This window comes from Cynoglossus semilaevis, chromosome 13, assembly GCF_000523025.1.
Source record: "Cynoglossus semilaevis isolate Cse_v1.0 chromosome 13, Cse_v1.0, whole genome shotgun sequence".
NCBI classification, from domain to species: Eukaryota; Metazoa; Chordata; class Actinopteri; order Pleuronectiformes; family Cynoglossidae; genus Cynoglossus; species Cynoglossus semilaevis.
Genome location: NC_024319.1, coordinates 19,241,799 through 19,258,829, shown reverse-complemented (window position 1 = coordinate 19,258,829; position 17,031 = coordinate 19,241,799). Strand labels below are relative to the sequence as shown.

The 17,031-nt window shown below is 37.7% G+C and overlaps 1 protein-coding gene across 1 annotated transcript; it reads right to left on the bottom strand.

Annotated features, from left to right (window-relative positions):
• Positions 1-6,077: 6,077 nt before the first annotated feature.
• On the bottom strand, positions 6,078-11,354 carry fam210ab (family with sequence similarity 210 member Ab). The gene is made up of 4 exons (XM_008324092.3): positions 11,176-11,354; positions 9,093-9,527; positions 8,536-8,647; positions 6,078-7,574 (listed from the first exon to the last, which is right to left on the bottom strand). Exons 2-4 carry the CDS (start codon positions 9,512-9,514, stop codon positions 7,260-7,262), a joined length of 849 nt encoding a protein of 282 aa, XP_008322314.1. The 5' UTR covers positions 9,515-9,527; positions 11,176-11,354; the 3' UTR covers positions 6,078-7,259.
• Positions 11,355-17,031: the final 5,677 nt, after the last annotated feature.

Sequence of the window (17,031 nt, the reverse complement as noted above, 5' to 3'; positions counted from 1 at the left end):
TCAAAAATCATCCAAAACATGCCTTAAGTAAGGCTATAGGCCTTACTATCATGGAAAAAAAATCCCAAAAATAAGTCCCAAAATGCAGTAAGTTGAATCCAACCAGAATACTTCCACAATGAACAGAATAACAACTACTTTTTTAAATAGCAAAACACTTCAAATTGACAAAACATGAATTCAATCACAAAGTCCATAGATACACATTTTAAACATGTCAGATTACATACTCACAACACTACTTGTGTCAACCACACATGCTCACAGGATTTAACAAAAGTCCCATCATCAGGAGTGGAATAACTTGGTTAATCCCCTTTTGGCCTGAAACACATACACAAATAAAGACATTACATACAAATGCTCTCAGACGACTACACCATGTTCAAAGTGTTCAGCACTTGCATGTTACAAAATGCTTCAACTATAAATAAACTTTATACACTTCTAATGTTTCAGTCAATCTGTTCCGTACTGAAGCAGCCCAGTCTGGCTCCACACTGAAGGACCACTTTGCTCAGCTGGTACATCTCCATTACTTTGGCCATGATCTAAACCCAAGACACACATTAAACCCTACCGTTATCCTTTGCATTTGTAGACACCGTTTGTCCTTGCAATGATCATCTTGTTCCAGAATATTAGTATTAATGAATGAGGAAGATCAGATAGGAGCAAGTGGATGTGCCCTATAAATAGAAAATCATACATTATAAGCAAAGTTGATGAGTCATACAATGAAGATCTGGGAATCCTCTTCTTGTATGCTTTGGTGATGGACAGATTGACAGATGAGGTCAGACAGGAGTCCCCATGTTGTTTGCAGATGATATTGTGATCTGTAGTGAGAGTAGGCAGCAAGTAGAAGAGACCCTAGAGAGGTGGAGGTTTGCACTAGAAAGAAGAGGAATGAAGATCAGTCGCAGCAAGACTGAGTACATGTGTGTAAACGAAAGACAGAACAGTGAAATAGTGAGGTTACAAGGAGCAGAGGTGGTGAAAGTGCAGGAGTTTAGGTACCTAGGATCAACTGTTCAGAGCAGCGGAGACTGTGGAAGAGAGGTGAAGAATAGAGTACTGGCAGGATGGAACAGCTGGAGAAAAGTGTCAGGAGGGATCTGTGACAGAAGAGTGTCAGCTAAGGTAAAGGGTTACAGGACAGTGGTGAGACCAGCCATGATGTATGGTCTAGAGACGGTGGCAATAGGCAGAAGACAGGGGGCAGAGCTGGAGGTGGCAGAGTTAAAGATGCTAAGAATCTCTTTAGGAGTGACAAGATTGGACAGGATCAGGAATGAGGTCATTAGAGGAACAACACAGACAGGAAGGGTTGGATAAAAAGCTAGAGAAGCCAGATTGAGATGGTTTGGACATGTGCAGAGGAGGAACAGTGGATACATTGGGAGAAGAATGTTAGAGATGGAACTACCAGGCAGGAGTCAGAGTAAAAGATGCAGAGAACAGGGAGAGATGGAAATCAATGATTCGCTGTGGCAACCCCTGAAAAAAGGACAAAGCCAAACGAAAAAGAAGAAGATGCATTATAAGCATCAAGGAACATTGGGGAGTTGTTTCATAATAGTAATAACTTGCTATAATATAGTGGACTTCATATATATTCTACACACTCTATATTCAAACAGCTATTGAATATATCATTGGTACATAAGACACAAATATGTTCAGCCTTTTATTTTGGTCATGCAAATAAGTGTCGTGCTAATACACATTGTCATCACCTTTAATGTGTCACTATTCCTACCATGGCTTCACTACACTAGTCATATTCGCATATATATATGTAAGCACACATACACACACACACACACACACACATATATATATATATATATATATAAACAAATACATATTTGCCTCTGGAACAACCTTCCTGACACCATAAAATTGGCAACATCGGTGACGTCAAAGGGGACGTCAAAAATGGACATTCAATGCCACCGTTTAAGAGACAAAAAGGACAACAATGCATTGGCTCAATAGAGTGGTTTTCTTATGAACCTTCATTAAAAACATACTAACCTTCCACAACAGCTGAACAGATTTCTTCTCACTCACTTTTGGGCCCTGTGAACTCAGAAATGTTAGTCATGGTGTAGTACATAAAAACACAGTAAGACACTGGAATAAAAATGGCTCTACCCTGATCTACAGAAGTTCCCAGTGTGCAGTTTCTATAAATACTGACAAAGCATTTAATTTTCAGCCTTCTGCAGATAGCTCCTTTGGGGAAAACCTATTTATGAGCATAAAGTATTTTGTAGATTGACTAGGTAGCTGTCTTCTTGTAAAGAGACTTCTACTACTGTGTCTCCATCTGTCATTCCACACCTCACAGATTTAACTGCCTTTTATAATTTATTTATTTATGTGAGTTCAAAAAATAACTCTGTTCTATATTCATTTAGCTGCTTCCACTTACACTACAGTAACAGTAACAAGATGAAAATACTGTATAATTAACGACTGTAAACTGAGATGGAAGGGAACAAATAATATGAATTGACTTACTGGAATACCCACAATTCCTCTTATACCAACAGCAAAAAGAGTTCCAGGATCTCCCTGTTGAACACATCCACAGGTAACGTTCCCACTGGTGCATATGTGTGGGTTTGTGATGAAAGATCCTAATAAAACAACTGCAAACAAACAGGTGAGATAGCTAACATTGTCCTAGTTCAAATAACCAAAGGATGTAAACAACAAAAAGATAATGAATGAACTGGTCATACACCATGTTAGAATGGAACTTGTTCAAAAATGGGCTGCACTTAATGTGTCTTAGTTTTTAGTACTGTATATTGATGGTATAAACACTGGCTTTACATTAGTCCTTCCATCAGCATTCTTGGGTTCATCAGAAATTGTTACTTCTTTTCCAGGTATACTTCCTGTTACTTGCAGCACTGACTAATTATTTGGCTTTTACAGCGTTGTTGTAAAAAATAACAGGGCTGCTCAAAGTTGAGAGTATTCAGAAGTGAGAGAAGTGAGAGAGTGTTTTCAGGAACAGTTAGTATGATTTGTTCTTTAAATGGCCATCTACATATGAAAAATTTCAATACTATCATTTTAAATGCAACAAGTCAACTGCACACAAGAGGAAACTTGGGTTTGTTTTATCCCAACAAATGGCAGATGTAAAAAAAATAAATTTAAATCAAAGCTTTAGAAATAAGATCAATGGCAGCATAGGAGGTTTGGTTTAAGGTTCTGTTATCTAAACCTCACAGGGCTTGGGTAAACAATGTACATCACTTAGTTTCTTGAAAAACACAGGGTAACAATATTGTCTATTTTGAATACCTTAGACTTAGTTATTGAGGAAAGGTGGGGGTAAGGGAACGACAGTGCAGTCATGTTAAATTTTACATTGTTTATTTCAAAATTTTAAATGCAAGTGTAACTAAAAGAATGCAATTGGCTTTCGCCCCGGAGATTCCTGCTCATGTGCCACTGAATAAACCCAGGTTTCTTTTTTTTCTGCAGTAACTCTGCCTAATTTTTAGACACACCTCCATCCGTTTACCTGTCGTATAGAAACAAAGCTAACGTTTGGAGCGCAGTCTCTATCACAGAAAGGGGATGGGGAGTTGGGGGGACTCCACCTCCCGTCCTCTCTGTGAACCTCCTGCTGTGGTTTGAAAAAACACGACCATCTCGACACACACTCACATATGCATACCTTAACAGCTGGCAGAGTGTGGCGTCTGTGCCGAAGAATACATGCATACATCAGTAGGACTTTGCTCAGGTGAGACATGACACTGGTGGAGATTTTAGAACCTCTGCCAGGTCTTTTTATATCTATATATATAAATTAAACATCTGATGTTGAGGTATGAAGAGTGTTAGCATTGCTGTTAGCAAGCAAGCAAGCTGACAATTCAGTGTAAAATTGGTTTAAACTCAATTGTTTTTTTTAACTGTCACTAAATTTCAAAACTAGAAAAAAGACTAGTTTTGTGATGAGTAATGTTGTCCACTTGCCTTTTTTTACACAGGGTGTCCATTAAGAAGGCAATGAAGGTCAGCAGACACTCAGACCTGAGGCTGGGACCTGACGACTGTCCTCCAGACCTGGTGCAGAGCAGAGAAAATCACTGACTTTGTGCAGTTGCAACAGTGTTTTTTCCCTTCCTCCTGACCTGTGCTTCACCTCAGGCTTCACAACCACGTCCTGACACCTGAGTCATGTTCTGACTCACACCTGAAACACACACACTGTCTCCACTCTTCAGCATGGCTCTGCCCCCTGTGACACACACTCACTTACTGTCAGTGTGTGTAGCTCTGGACTGCATAAACAGTTGTTCATTAGTTTGGACAGCAGAGGTCATTGTAATGTTTTGCCCACATCTCATCATCACCATCATATTTACATATAGATAGGATTTATAATGAAGGCGGCAGACTGGGGTGTGTGAAAGGTGTGACAGTGCGATGTCGACAGCTGGTTTGGCTTTTTTTACTCTGGACACTGACTCACTTTGTGAAAAGTGTACTCTTTAGAAAGTGTGTGTGTGTGTGTAACTGAGCCAGTCCTCTTGTGTGACAGACAATCAGTAAATCAATCAATCAATCAATCAATCTATCTATCTATCTATCTATCTATCTATCTAGTGAAAAAATGCAAAAGTCCCAGAAATACCTCAAAATGCAAGTTTATGCCCTAGAACATGCTGCCAAGTGAAACTTTTATTTGAGATTTGTTCAGTATACAGTATTTTACTGTGATCAAATGTTGGCGTACCACAACAGTATTTTTTTTCCTGAATTTTAACCACAGAAATGGACATAGCTAAGTATTTTAAGGCAGATGAGTGCATTTTAAGTAATTTTTGAAAAACTTTTATTTTCGGAGATTTGTTCAGGAACCTATTGGTATAGTATTTTACTGTGATCAAGAGGTGGCAACCTATTAAAGTATATTTTTTCTGAATTTTAACAACAAAAATGGACATAGCTAAGTATTTTAAGGCAGATGAGTGCATTTTAAGTAATTTTTGAAAAACTTTTATTTTCGGAGATTTGTTCAGGAACTTATTGGTATAGTATTTTACTTTTACCCACACAAACCAAACAACCATTCTATAGTACCCAAGACATAACCTAGACCTAAAAAGCACACACATTGATGCATTATCTTAATTCTACCAGATATAACATAAAATAAGTAGATAAGGCCCCAAAAAAAATGACCTAATGTCAAATTAAACATTTTGAATGTAAATAGGTCTCTGTAAAACCAACACCTTTAGTGGATTATATGGCCATCTGTGACCAAAACATGAAAATAAAAAATAGAAATCCCTCACCGCCACCAAATAGATTTTGCATCACAATCCAGCAGATGGCTTTCTCAGCACGAGGAATAGCAGGGTTCTAAAACACATTGGTAGCAGAAAAGCAAACAAAAGTTAAAACCTAGGCTATAACAAGAATCAGTGGCCATAAATATATATTGTGCATCGTTGTAGAACTCTATACAGCTATGTACAAAGTGGTCTTTGACCTGAATCTCTCTTGAGATTTTCTGCTATCGGTTGTCCATTACACTGCATGGTAAACACACTGGTAAGTTCTACTGTAGTAACTTTATCCAACTCAGTGTCATTTATTTTGCTGAAAAAACAGTTTTGGTGTGATAGTGATGTTTTCTGTTGCGTGTGTTTTGTGTGAGACTCACGTGTCGTTTCCCATCAGATCCACAACCATGTCAGTGGTGCATGACAGAAAAGCCATTTGATTGACACACTACTCAGCCTGTCAGTTACCGCCTTATCCAGAAAGTGGCATATCATTGCTATGGACTCATAGACCGCCCATAAACAACACAGGTACATAAAATAGTTCATTGTGTGAACATGAACTAATGTTAAACATAATATTTAGAGTAGCCTGCAGATAAAATGTTAATGAAGATTAAAAAAAAAGAAAACTTTTTTGTCAGAGGGACAAAAAATTATATTTTAAATATTTACACCTTACACCTTAATAGTCAATGCTATTATCAGAATAGCCAAAAGCAAAAAGAAGCTCAGAGGACATTTATATTTCATCCATAATCCATCATTTTTTTATTGCAACCATTGATAATCCTATATTTTAATTTATTTTTTCTCTAACACCAGAGTTTGAGTTGTTTCTTTATCAGTATTTTTTATTTTTGAAATCACAATCGACATGGGTCCGTAAACAGCCTTCAATAAATTAAGTTCTTACATACTGCTGTATGTACATCCCTGTGTTTGTCACATCATGGTTTGACTGGCAGCTGCTCACATGGAAATTGGCATATTCTTTGAGCAGCAGCCTCCTGTCAATCATCTGATGTCATGTCATAAACCACCTCAGTCTCTACAGTAAATGGTACAGACAGCAGACTATGGCTTGTGTGAATGAGTGAGTGTGTGTGTGTGTTAGTTCTACCAGATGAAGATACATTACAAAAACAATAATCATGTTACATTAGACATGTCAAGAAGATTTGATTGATGCGTGCGAGCACAGGTGACACAAAGTTGTTTATGATTTCCTAGCAACTATGACGTGCTTTGCTTTGCTACTTTAACGTCTTATACTACTGCACTACAGAGTTATGCAAATGAAGCCTGATTGTTTTAACCAGATTTAATGTTCAACATAATCTTTTTTGTGCCCCCCTTAAGAATAAAGAGAGAAATGGAGGAAATACTCTTATTTTAAGAGCACAAAATGCCTTTTAAAGGCAATAACTGCCATTCAATGGGAAGGGAATGAAGATCTGAAGATCTCGAAGGGTTAATTTTTAGTCAAACTCCATGAATTGAATTTGTATTACTTTGTACAAAGTGATGATTATAAATGGCCACAAAAACTTTGTTCTAACAATAGGTCCAATGGTGGTCTGAGCAGTCTGAAAAATACTGCATGTTCAAATACTTTTAGTCCACATAAGACAATGATAATGTTACACTTCTGCACTGACAGCTGGGAGTAACCTGGGCTGCTGACTGGTCAACTGCAGCTTTAAACAAGCAGGAATCGACTGTGACATTTAAATCAACATGTGACAGCTAAGGCTCGTGAGGTGAAATGTCAAGACAAGGATAGTGCAACGTGTTGCTTATTTTTTGTCCTCCAGTAAAACGCTCTCAGAAGAGTCATTTCACTGCTAAATCAGTGATGATTTTTATTCAAGGTCAACATTTATATTTTTTTCCTCCTGCACTGACAAGCCAAAAGAATTTCAATTGCTAATTGTCTTTCTTTCTAAAAAATGCTTTCCCCTCAGAGACTCTGTCTTTGGTTTCGTGAAATTTCTCAGAAAGCTTGTCCTTAGTCTCTTCCATTTTCTCAGACAAACGCTCCTTAGTTTCCTCCATTTTCTCCGAAAACCTCTCCTTCGTCTCCTCCATCTTTTCTGTGAATTTTTCCTTTGTCTCCTCCATTTTGTCCTGAATGTATTCTTTGACCGGTGGAGGTGTGGCCAAGTATCCGTGTTTGCGGAGGTACTTAACAGAAACTGATGTGCCGCCCAGAGTTACAGTGTACCTAGCAGGGGTGGCAATCTGAGAGAGAGGGAGGGAGTAGGGGTGAGAGGAGGAGGGAGGAAGAGAGAGAGAGCAGAGTATATATGGGGGTCTTGAAGTTAATTTCAATACCTGTTTAAGACTTTAAGACCTTCAAAAAATGTTTTTAAGACCTCTTTGCCACCAGTTAATTTTGACAACAAGAATACACCATAAGAGTTTTAGTCAGGCAAATCTATGGTAGACTTAGTCAGATTAAAGGTATCTCAAGAATTTATGTGCATTGGAAATATCTATCTATCTTGTTTGGGATGGTTTTAAAGTTTAATTGACCAGTACAGGCACAGAAAGAGTTGTAATATGGCACATATATATTTTTTCATTCATCTTCTTGTACAAAATTAAAATTTATAGCTATAATGCTATTGTGCACAACACCCTTCTCAAATGGGTCAAAGAAAATATATTTTGTTTGTAATGTAACTGCACATGAAATTAAATATTTCTCTGTTTGTAATTAAAAGAAGTATCAATGAGTTGTCAGATGTGAAGTGTGACCAGATGTCAGTTCTTTGTTTTCATCCTAAACCTTGAGCTGACATTTGTGTTCTTCATGAAACGTGTGGAGAGCTTCCACTGTTGTGAGATACTTAAAATCACGTGTCGCACGCAACTCCAACTTTACTGTGCGTTTGTGGTTTGCTGTGAAAACTTATCTGCTCTTCTTATAGAAAAAACTACTGTACTTTTTAAGTTGGTTGGAAGATCCTGTGACAAATATTCAGAAGTCACTAACCAATGACATACACCTTTGGCCACGAGGGGGCACTGTTTACACCCTTTGAAGTTTTTTAAGTTTTTGATAAAAGACAACTTTATAAACAGACACAGTGAAAACTGCTCAAATCTGGATTTGTAGTTGTAACTGCTAAGTTACTTAAAGTTACTTGATTTACCAGTGTAAAACAGTAAGTAAAAAAGTAAGTCTAATTTCAGTCACCTTGTACATAGCGTATGCAGTCAGAGCGTAGCCACTGGAAGAGTCTCTCAACAGGCCGACAAACGTCTCCGGCAGACCAATCATATCAAGGAACGGCACAACATTTACACCTCTGATGGAAACACAAGGAGGTACATTTAAGATCAGATTACATACAGAGGAGTGATCACCAATATACACCAGGAAGACTGAGTTTTGGTGCTGCATGATAACAACATTATATCTACGCATGTACCTAACTAGAGTTTTTTTTGTGGTTTTGCATGATTTAAATATCTTCATTTTAAAAGTCAAAACTGTTTTCATTTATTTATGGTATTGATGTCATTATATATTTCAGGTTCACTTCTGTTCATTTGTCTTATCTCAAAGGTACGTATATTTTCAGGTATTGGTCTTGGGAAGTGAATGTTCGGTATCAATTTTTCAAAAGAAATGTTATTGTGCAACCCTGCTGATTACAATTTCTCGATTGATTTTACTTAAAGTTAAAAAAAGAAAAAAAACCTAGCCTTCCATGTCAGATGGCCATTGAAGAAGAATAAAAACAGACTCACTTCATTGCAGCATAGTAAAAGGTTCCGAACCAGACTGAAGACGTCACCAGGTGTACAGGGATCATCACCTTCCCATACTGCTTAAAGGTCCTCTTAAATCTCTGGAAGAGACCGATGGACTTGTCCTGCAGAGGATCCACCTCTTCAGCTGCGGCCTCTTCTCTCTGATCCTGGGTCTGTGGTGTTTTTGTGGACTGTGCTTCTTTTTGTGGAGGTAGGTTTCCAGACTGATGTGCAGTCCAGCAGGAAGATGATGTGGTGAGATGGCGGTGGCCTGTAGGAGGCAGTGAGATGATCCGAAGAGAGCAGCAACACACTGCTGCAGCTGCTGGCTCTGTGAGGGTTTTACCCATCAGCAGAGGGTGCACTGCCACAATCCTCCACAGAGGGCAATGAGTGAGAAAGCGCTGCATCATCACCATGATCTATTTTTCTCTGTGGAGTCAGTATAATTACTATCAGTTATTTATTTAACATTTTTTGACAACTATTTAACTATCTATTTAACACAATCATTTCTGACATTTTATATACTAAATAAAATAAATATAACACTGATTTATCTTTAAATCATTTAATTGGTGATTTAGCTCAATATTGTCATCAGACATTTGCAGGCAGCATTCAGATGTTGGTGACTATTAGACACTGTTGTTCATATGTATCACATGGGGAGGGGTCTCGTGCTATTTTGAGCAACAACAACAGGTGGAGAGACAATAGAGTCACATAATCGGTCAAGATGCCAGGTGAAGAAGGATCTTTTAACACAGCACAGCTAATGTACACATTAAATTAAAAAAAACAACAATGACTATCTGAACTGAACCGTTATTATTATTACAACTGCAGTTTGACACAGTGAAGCACAATTTTAATTAGAACTATTTAAGGGTTATTAATTGTGTATTTTCTCAGTTTTAAGAAGGTTAGACTGAAACGAGTTGGTTGTATCTTGCAATGTTGCACTCAAACTGTGGGTGACAGCAGGAGCAGAAATTACAAACTTTTAAAAAATATTGTTTCACATTCAGAAGCAGTTGCAGTTCTGTGTGCACATAAAAATAATTTTGCTGAGATTTTCGGTGCAAACATAGGGAAGCTATGTAAACAACACACTAAAGAGCCAAGTCTAAATATCTAAAATATTAACAATAAAAAATAACAGTCAACACGCAACTCAAACAGCTTATAAGCAAAAACAGTGGCTATTTCCTGTTTCACGACCAGAGTGATTGGCACTGTTTGAACTTTGATTCGGGATGACAACGTAAACACTTTAGAGTATAGTGTTTCACTACTCAAAACAAATAACTTTATATACGCAGCGATTCTATCAGACACGTCTAGATACATCAAGAAAACCTTGACCTATCTAATTCCTTGTATTATCTCTAATCTCTATATTACACATCATGGACCACGCGGTACGAGGTGACTTAAGGTCAAAGATCGCCTCACTTGACGGCATCGTTTTCGTCTAAATGTAAATTATATATAAACCCCTAAATAACGAGTGCCATATCCACAGATAAGTTATTCTACAAGTTTTTCAAAAATCAGTGTTTTCCTCTCATGTTACACGAGCATAATCTGTGAAGCCACTGTTAACATTCAGCGATAACTAAGCTAGTCCAACGGTTGCTAAAGATTTGTGAAAGTACTACAGCTACGCAGGAAATAATTTAGAGTGTAAACAATAAAAGAGGAACAATATGACAAGGATACCAGTTCTCCATTTAATTTTGTACGTTTAAACCGGAAGTCGGCGGCTTCCCATATGTTAGCTTTACACGAGCATCTATTTTAGGCTAGTTGACTTTGGTCAGTTTTGCGTGAAGGACAATAAAACTGTCTTTGTTTCACAACAGCTGTTGTACGCTGATGCTTAGCTTTGGTGTCATTGATGCTCACAGTGTTGTTGCTGATAGATATTTATTCAGCAGATGAGACTTTTCAACGACCGGTCTCTCAACACCTGCCAACTTTGGCTAGACGTTAGCTTGTTAGCGTTTAGCCTCTAACCCACAGTAACAGTCAGGTGAAAAATAATAGACATAGAATAACCGAAAAAAAGACTCACGTTGGAAGTGACGTGTTGACCTCAGAACAAAGTTGTTTGTATCCTCATTCCTGTGGACCATGCCTACGTGTCCGAGGTATTAGTGCTGGGGTTCACGTTCCACATTATCCAAGCAGCAGCAACTCCGCCTGACGGACTGGTGTGTGAAAAAGCATGCAACGCTAACTGCGAAAAGAATTCTGGGAGAAGTAGTTCAGAGTAAAACCCAATCCCCCAGACTGCATAGCGCCAGATCAACCCGTGCATTTACATTGGAGCACCTTAACTTTACGGCACGTTATGCCAACCAGGCTATAAATACATGTTTTAAAGCATTTTTTCAAACTCCATGCACACACACACACATATTATTTATTATATTTTAATTTATTATCCACTGTCTTTTTTGTCATTTTTGTTTTATTCGGTGCCTTAAAAGCTTCGTTTTACCGTGCATGTAAAATGTCTTACTAATCATGTTGCACCATATGGAACACCTGGAAACCTACTGTACCCTGTATTATAAGAGCTCCAACAGCAGATGGCGTTCTAATTACACGCTTGAATTTTTAGAATCAGCCAGGAAAATATTTCAAGATAAGGGACTGGAGATTTGGGGAACATACCATGATTTATTTATTTATGTGTTTTTTTTTTTTTTGCTACAGGATTAAAGGTATAGTAAGTGTGTAATGCTTAGTCATTGACTAACAGATTGGGGTTAATGTCAATTGGACACTCTAAGTTGACATCATGAACATAGATTTGTTCATGTTTCTCTAATGTATTTTGTGTCTCTGTGGTCAATTCTCCAAGATGAACCCTTCCTTCTACTAGTGACTGCTGCAATTGACTTCCCTGTAATACTGAGAAGGATCAAGTGAAAGGGACATACATTACATTTGTATTAATATTAATTATTAATCCTGAGGGGCTAAAAACACTATAAACCCCAAGAAACCACACATTCACAAACCAACTAATATTTGTCAAAATCAAAGACACAAAACCATTAAAGGTTTCTGATTTATGTATTTCATCAAGATAAATTTGACGTGCTGACTATACTGTATATGAGTCATGGGTTTGAATATCTGAGGTAAATATAAAACTAAACACAGCCATTATCAGTGATGCTGATAAGAATCAGAATCATGCCTTTGAGAATCAAGTCCTACAGATGAGGAGTTGAATCAACTCAACCACTACTGGCATTTACCCATGGATAAACTCTTTACTGTTCTGGGTTTTTATCAACAACACCACGATGACAGGTTGATATGATCAAAGAATCAGAGTCTGATCAGTCTCGTGTTTTGAAGCCCAAACTCAGAGTTTGATTGTGTGTCCACCTGTCTGCTGGAGGCATCCACAGAGACACTGCACAGTGATATCTCTTCAGAGATACTACTCTGCCTCTCTAGCCATGAAAATTTAATGAAGTTCTTTTCAAACCCTATCACTGATCTTTATGGTGAGGCACAGTGGGAGCTAAAGTCAGATGTAGTTGACATTTGATGAGAGGCAGCAAACATTCTGGGCAGTTTCATGGTTCATTACAGAGCCAACACCCAGCACAGAGCCAAACATTTACACTCACCTTTACACCTGAAGACTGCAGGTGAACCACAGACAGAAGAATGTGAAAACACCACTTAGAGAGAGAATGTCTGAGCAATGATCTTAACAAGATTTAAAGTCATATTTTCTGTTTAACCCAGCATCTCATTCTATGCTGTGTTTCAGCATAGAATAAATCCCTGAGGTCTGTTATTCTATATAATAAACTATAATAAAATATGGGGGATGGGGGGGGAGTTGGACAATCATAATCTCACATAGGGCAACAAAATGGCTTTAATTCTGTGGCAACAACTCCTATTGGCAAACTGTTTCTTCCCTGTTGGCTCTCAGACTGCAATTATGTGGCAACAAATGTGTTGTATTTTAACAGCATTATTCACAGCATAACAATGGCTTTTGTCTTTATCGACATTGTGAATAAATCCTTTCCACCCGGTTTTGGAAGCTTCTCAGGTTCTAATTCATTATATGTATATATTTAAAAAAAAAAAAAAAAAAAAAAACAAAACAGAAAATTTAAGAATTAAAAATATTTGGCCATAAACACCCTTAATCCAAACTAGGTTAATTACGGAACCAATATCAACAAGACAGGGCAGAAATAATTATACATTAGCAATTAGCAGATCTATGCCATGAAGCCATAAAGATATGTAAGAGCTATATATATAACTGAAAGAAGGTTTTATTGCTGCTCTGACGGTGGTCCCATTAAGACCTTCACCATCACCATGGACTGAACACTGGATGTTATTTTTAGTCACAAAAATGTGATGAGATTCAGGAAAACATAAAATGACTCTTTGTATCAAGCAGAGTGGAAGTGAAAAAAAAATCACATGGGATTTCTCCAGGCATACAGTGCCTTACACAACACCAGGTGTGAGAATAAATAAATATAAATTGAAGCTGAGAACATAAGACACTCAGTGAAGTACAGAGGACAACTTTCTCTGCAAATATTTATGATCTGTTCAAACAATCAAAATAATGGGATTTAAAATTGGAATAAACTGGGAAAACATTTTCTACACCAGTGGGTTGGATATCACCCTGTTTAATGTTTACTGTTGCTGTTTTGTTTTTTTTTTGTTTTTTGTATATGGTGCACTTTTGATTTTTTTGCACTCACAGAGTTCTGATATAAAAAAAATGTAAACATTTTTAAGGTCCTCTCTCTGTCAGCAGTGTGACAGCTGAAGAGCTCACAGCGTGGCACAGTATGTGATCTAAAAAATAATGTAATGTTGACATTGTGGACTGTGTGCCGTCAGCGGCATTCAGACCGCACTGCTGAACATGATAAGGGCGAGAAATGTCTGTCACCTCTGGGAAAAACATACTCCAGTGGGAATTAGTCTGTTCCCCTCTGCTCCATCATTTACTTTGCAGTATTTTTATTTAACTGCAGCCGCAGCACCGATTGATGCCTTTGCTGACACTAAAGTACTGTAGGAATTTCTTGTACTTTCTAAATTACATTTTCTGTGTTCAATAAAGATCTAAACTTTAAGCTAATTTGTGAGTTGTAAACGTATCAAACTTCCCCAAATGTCCCCAAAGAGTCTCGGGTTAATGAACGTTGTTGTAAGGACTTCATAATATCAGTGACAGAGACTGCGTTTCCATAGATTTACAGATAAGAGAAAAGATGGTTATCAGATAAGATTATTTACATATGAAAAGACCTCTTTCTTTAGGACCGCATCTGAAAAGCAACAAATAGGTCACAGTGTGACATGTGATCTCACAGATTGGTCAGGGTTTGTAAGGATTTTCTTCTGCTATCACTTTCTGTATACTTCCTTGAGGAGACGAGTTTGCTTTGAGGATATTTGCTCTTAAAACATCAGCTCATTTTGTCTTTTCCTTTTGCATGACAAGCACCAAAGCAGGCAGGGGTTTGATTTTACCACCAAGTAAATCTTTATCAAGAGCCACACAAGTTTTTTAAACTGTCAAATGAAGTGGATGGTGGAGAGTATAATGTTTTTAATACTGCAGTCATGGAGCAGTGTTCTATCCAATCACACAGATGGTTTCTTGTGATCAGTGATAATGCTATTGAAAAATTAGAATTAAAATAAACTCATTATTGAAAAATTAGAATTAAAATAAACTGAAGTCTCACCTGTCCTGCAGTTGTCCAGATCAGCAAATCTGATATTGATGACTTTTTTTTTATATATTCTGGGTTACTTAAAGGTGAATGACAATGCCAACTGCGTTACTGCCATTTAATTCATATTTAATGCAAACATAAAATGTTACATTTCTCTCTATTCACATCTGTTGCAAAAGAAAAAACTACTTTTGAACAAAAGTTATATTTATATTATCATTCCAAATAATACAACATTTATGTTGAATACATAAATATAAATGTGAAATATCATTTTTATTCATGCTGTCCTTTGAGATGATTTTATTTGAATATAAGCCCTTCAGTGTTGATACTGATCTTTGAGGACAAACTGTTTCCCATTTCTTTTCTCCTTTTCTGTTGTTTAGTTCAGTTAAATTGCACCTGGCAGCATCTTTCTCCGAGTTACTAAGCCTCAGTTATTAATGACCGCAGTGTCATTTGAAGATGTTTAAGACTAACTGAAAATGACATGTTCAGATTTCCTGACTGCTGATGATGAGAGGAGTCTAATTGGACTTGGTTCAGCTAGTTTTTTAATTGGTCAACTGTATGTGTTCTTTTTATGGTCTAAGTCAGAACTGTCCAATAACTAGACCAGGGTCTACCAGTACCAGGGTTATAAACTGAAGCATGGCAATAAGAGGTCCGACTGTGTCTCTTCCCTCCTGCTGTGTCTGCTGTGTGGTGTAATCACTGTCATCACACTAACCTGTGCCTCTGTCATCTCTCTCACTCCTGTCACCTGGTGTGTATATCTCTCTCCCTCACTCTGTCTTTCTGGGATTGTTGTTCTGTGATCATGCTTAGTGGTTGGTTCTCATGCTGTGACAGCCGTGCCTTGTGGGGTTCATGCCTTGTCTTCCTGCGACCCAGTGAGTTTGGGATATATGCACCTTGTGAATAAACTACCAAATGCAGCATGAGTCTCCCTCATGCTGCATTTGGGTCCTGCCGGCTTCCTCTCATGGATGTAGCAGATAAATGTCATGGCAAATCTCTGATTCAGAATTTTTTAAGAAACTTTTAAAATGGCTACAGATTTGACTACAAACCTACCAACCTACTCTAGCTACCTAGTAACCTCTGTACCTATGGACCTATCTACCTATAAATACTAACCTTCTTAGATCTGTTTGTAAATATAAAGATAAGTTTAAATACAAATGGTCCATCATTATTAAGCTAAGACAATAAACATAATTAAAAATCCCACACAATTTCTTGCTTAAATACATTTCACAGTCATTTATGTCACTTCACAGTCTGATGTTTTTTCCAGGGAGTTTATGGGAATTCTGGGAAATGAAGACATTTTTCCTCAATGTCAGAACAGATGGGGAGATTTTCTAGATTCAGTTATAAAAGACTCGAGGTCAAAAGTCTTGTGATGTGTGGGTGACTGCAGTTGTATTAGCCTTTGACGTGTACTCTGGAAGCGTTGCATTCAATGTAGATATTGCCTTTTCACATCATAAGAAGAGCGAGGATGATTTATTGTGTTAAATAATGTCTTGTAACGATAGATAAATGTTTCATTGTTGCATACATGTGCTGTGAGTCGTTATTTACAGGCTAAAGAGTAAATACTGGTAAACCTACATCAACATGAAGATACATAGCTGCATGTGAAGTACATGAAGGCGGCAGGGGGTAAATGAAGTGCTCCTTGTACTCATAGTTTGAAAATACACTCTCTTCTTTTGCAAATTCCACAATAGAAATGAATTCACGAATGTACCAGAGCCACTTAGAAGGCTGAAGCGCACATTGCTGTCACCAGTTGTTGCATTGTGAGACATGTCTCTCTGTAGTCTGAGGCTGGTTTCATAAATTGCAGACCTTTTTAGTAAGAGGGCAGCCTCTTCTAGGGGCTGAGTCATCCAGCATCACACTGCAACTACACAAACAAAGAATAATTATGCTGGCACCGACTGTGTTCAAAACCCAATGATGATGATCACATACCATTTTAGGTTCTGAGTTAAAGGTAGAGTAAAGTTGACAGTTGTGTGGCTGCAGTACACACGGACAGCACCTCCTCATGTTACCGTTATATCAGCCATCAGGAGTCAGCTGCCATACACTTCTTATTGTTATTCTGCTCTACATTTCCTGAGCTTGGCTTGCCAGAGTGTGTATGTGTCACT

What these genes read in the sequence shown, in the direction of transcription:
- fam210ab (XM_008324092.3), bottom strand. Translation starts at nt 9,514, where the DNA reads ATGGTGATGATGCAGCGCTTTCTCACTCATTGCCCTCTGTGGAGGATT. An exon ending in TTTTACTATGCTGCAATGAA is followed by an intron (nt 8,648 to 9,092) that starts GTGAGTCTGTTT and finishes TGTTTCCATCAG; the next exon opens with AGGTGTAAATGTTGTGCCGT. An exon ending in CTGCATACGCTATGTACAAG is followed by an intron (nt 7,575 to 8,535) that starts GTGACTGAAATT and finishes CCTCTCTCTCAG; the next exon opens with ATTGCCACCCCTGCTAGGTA.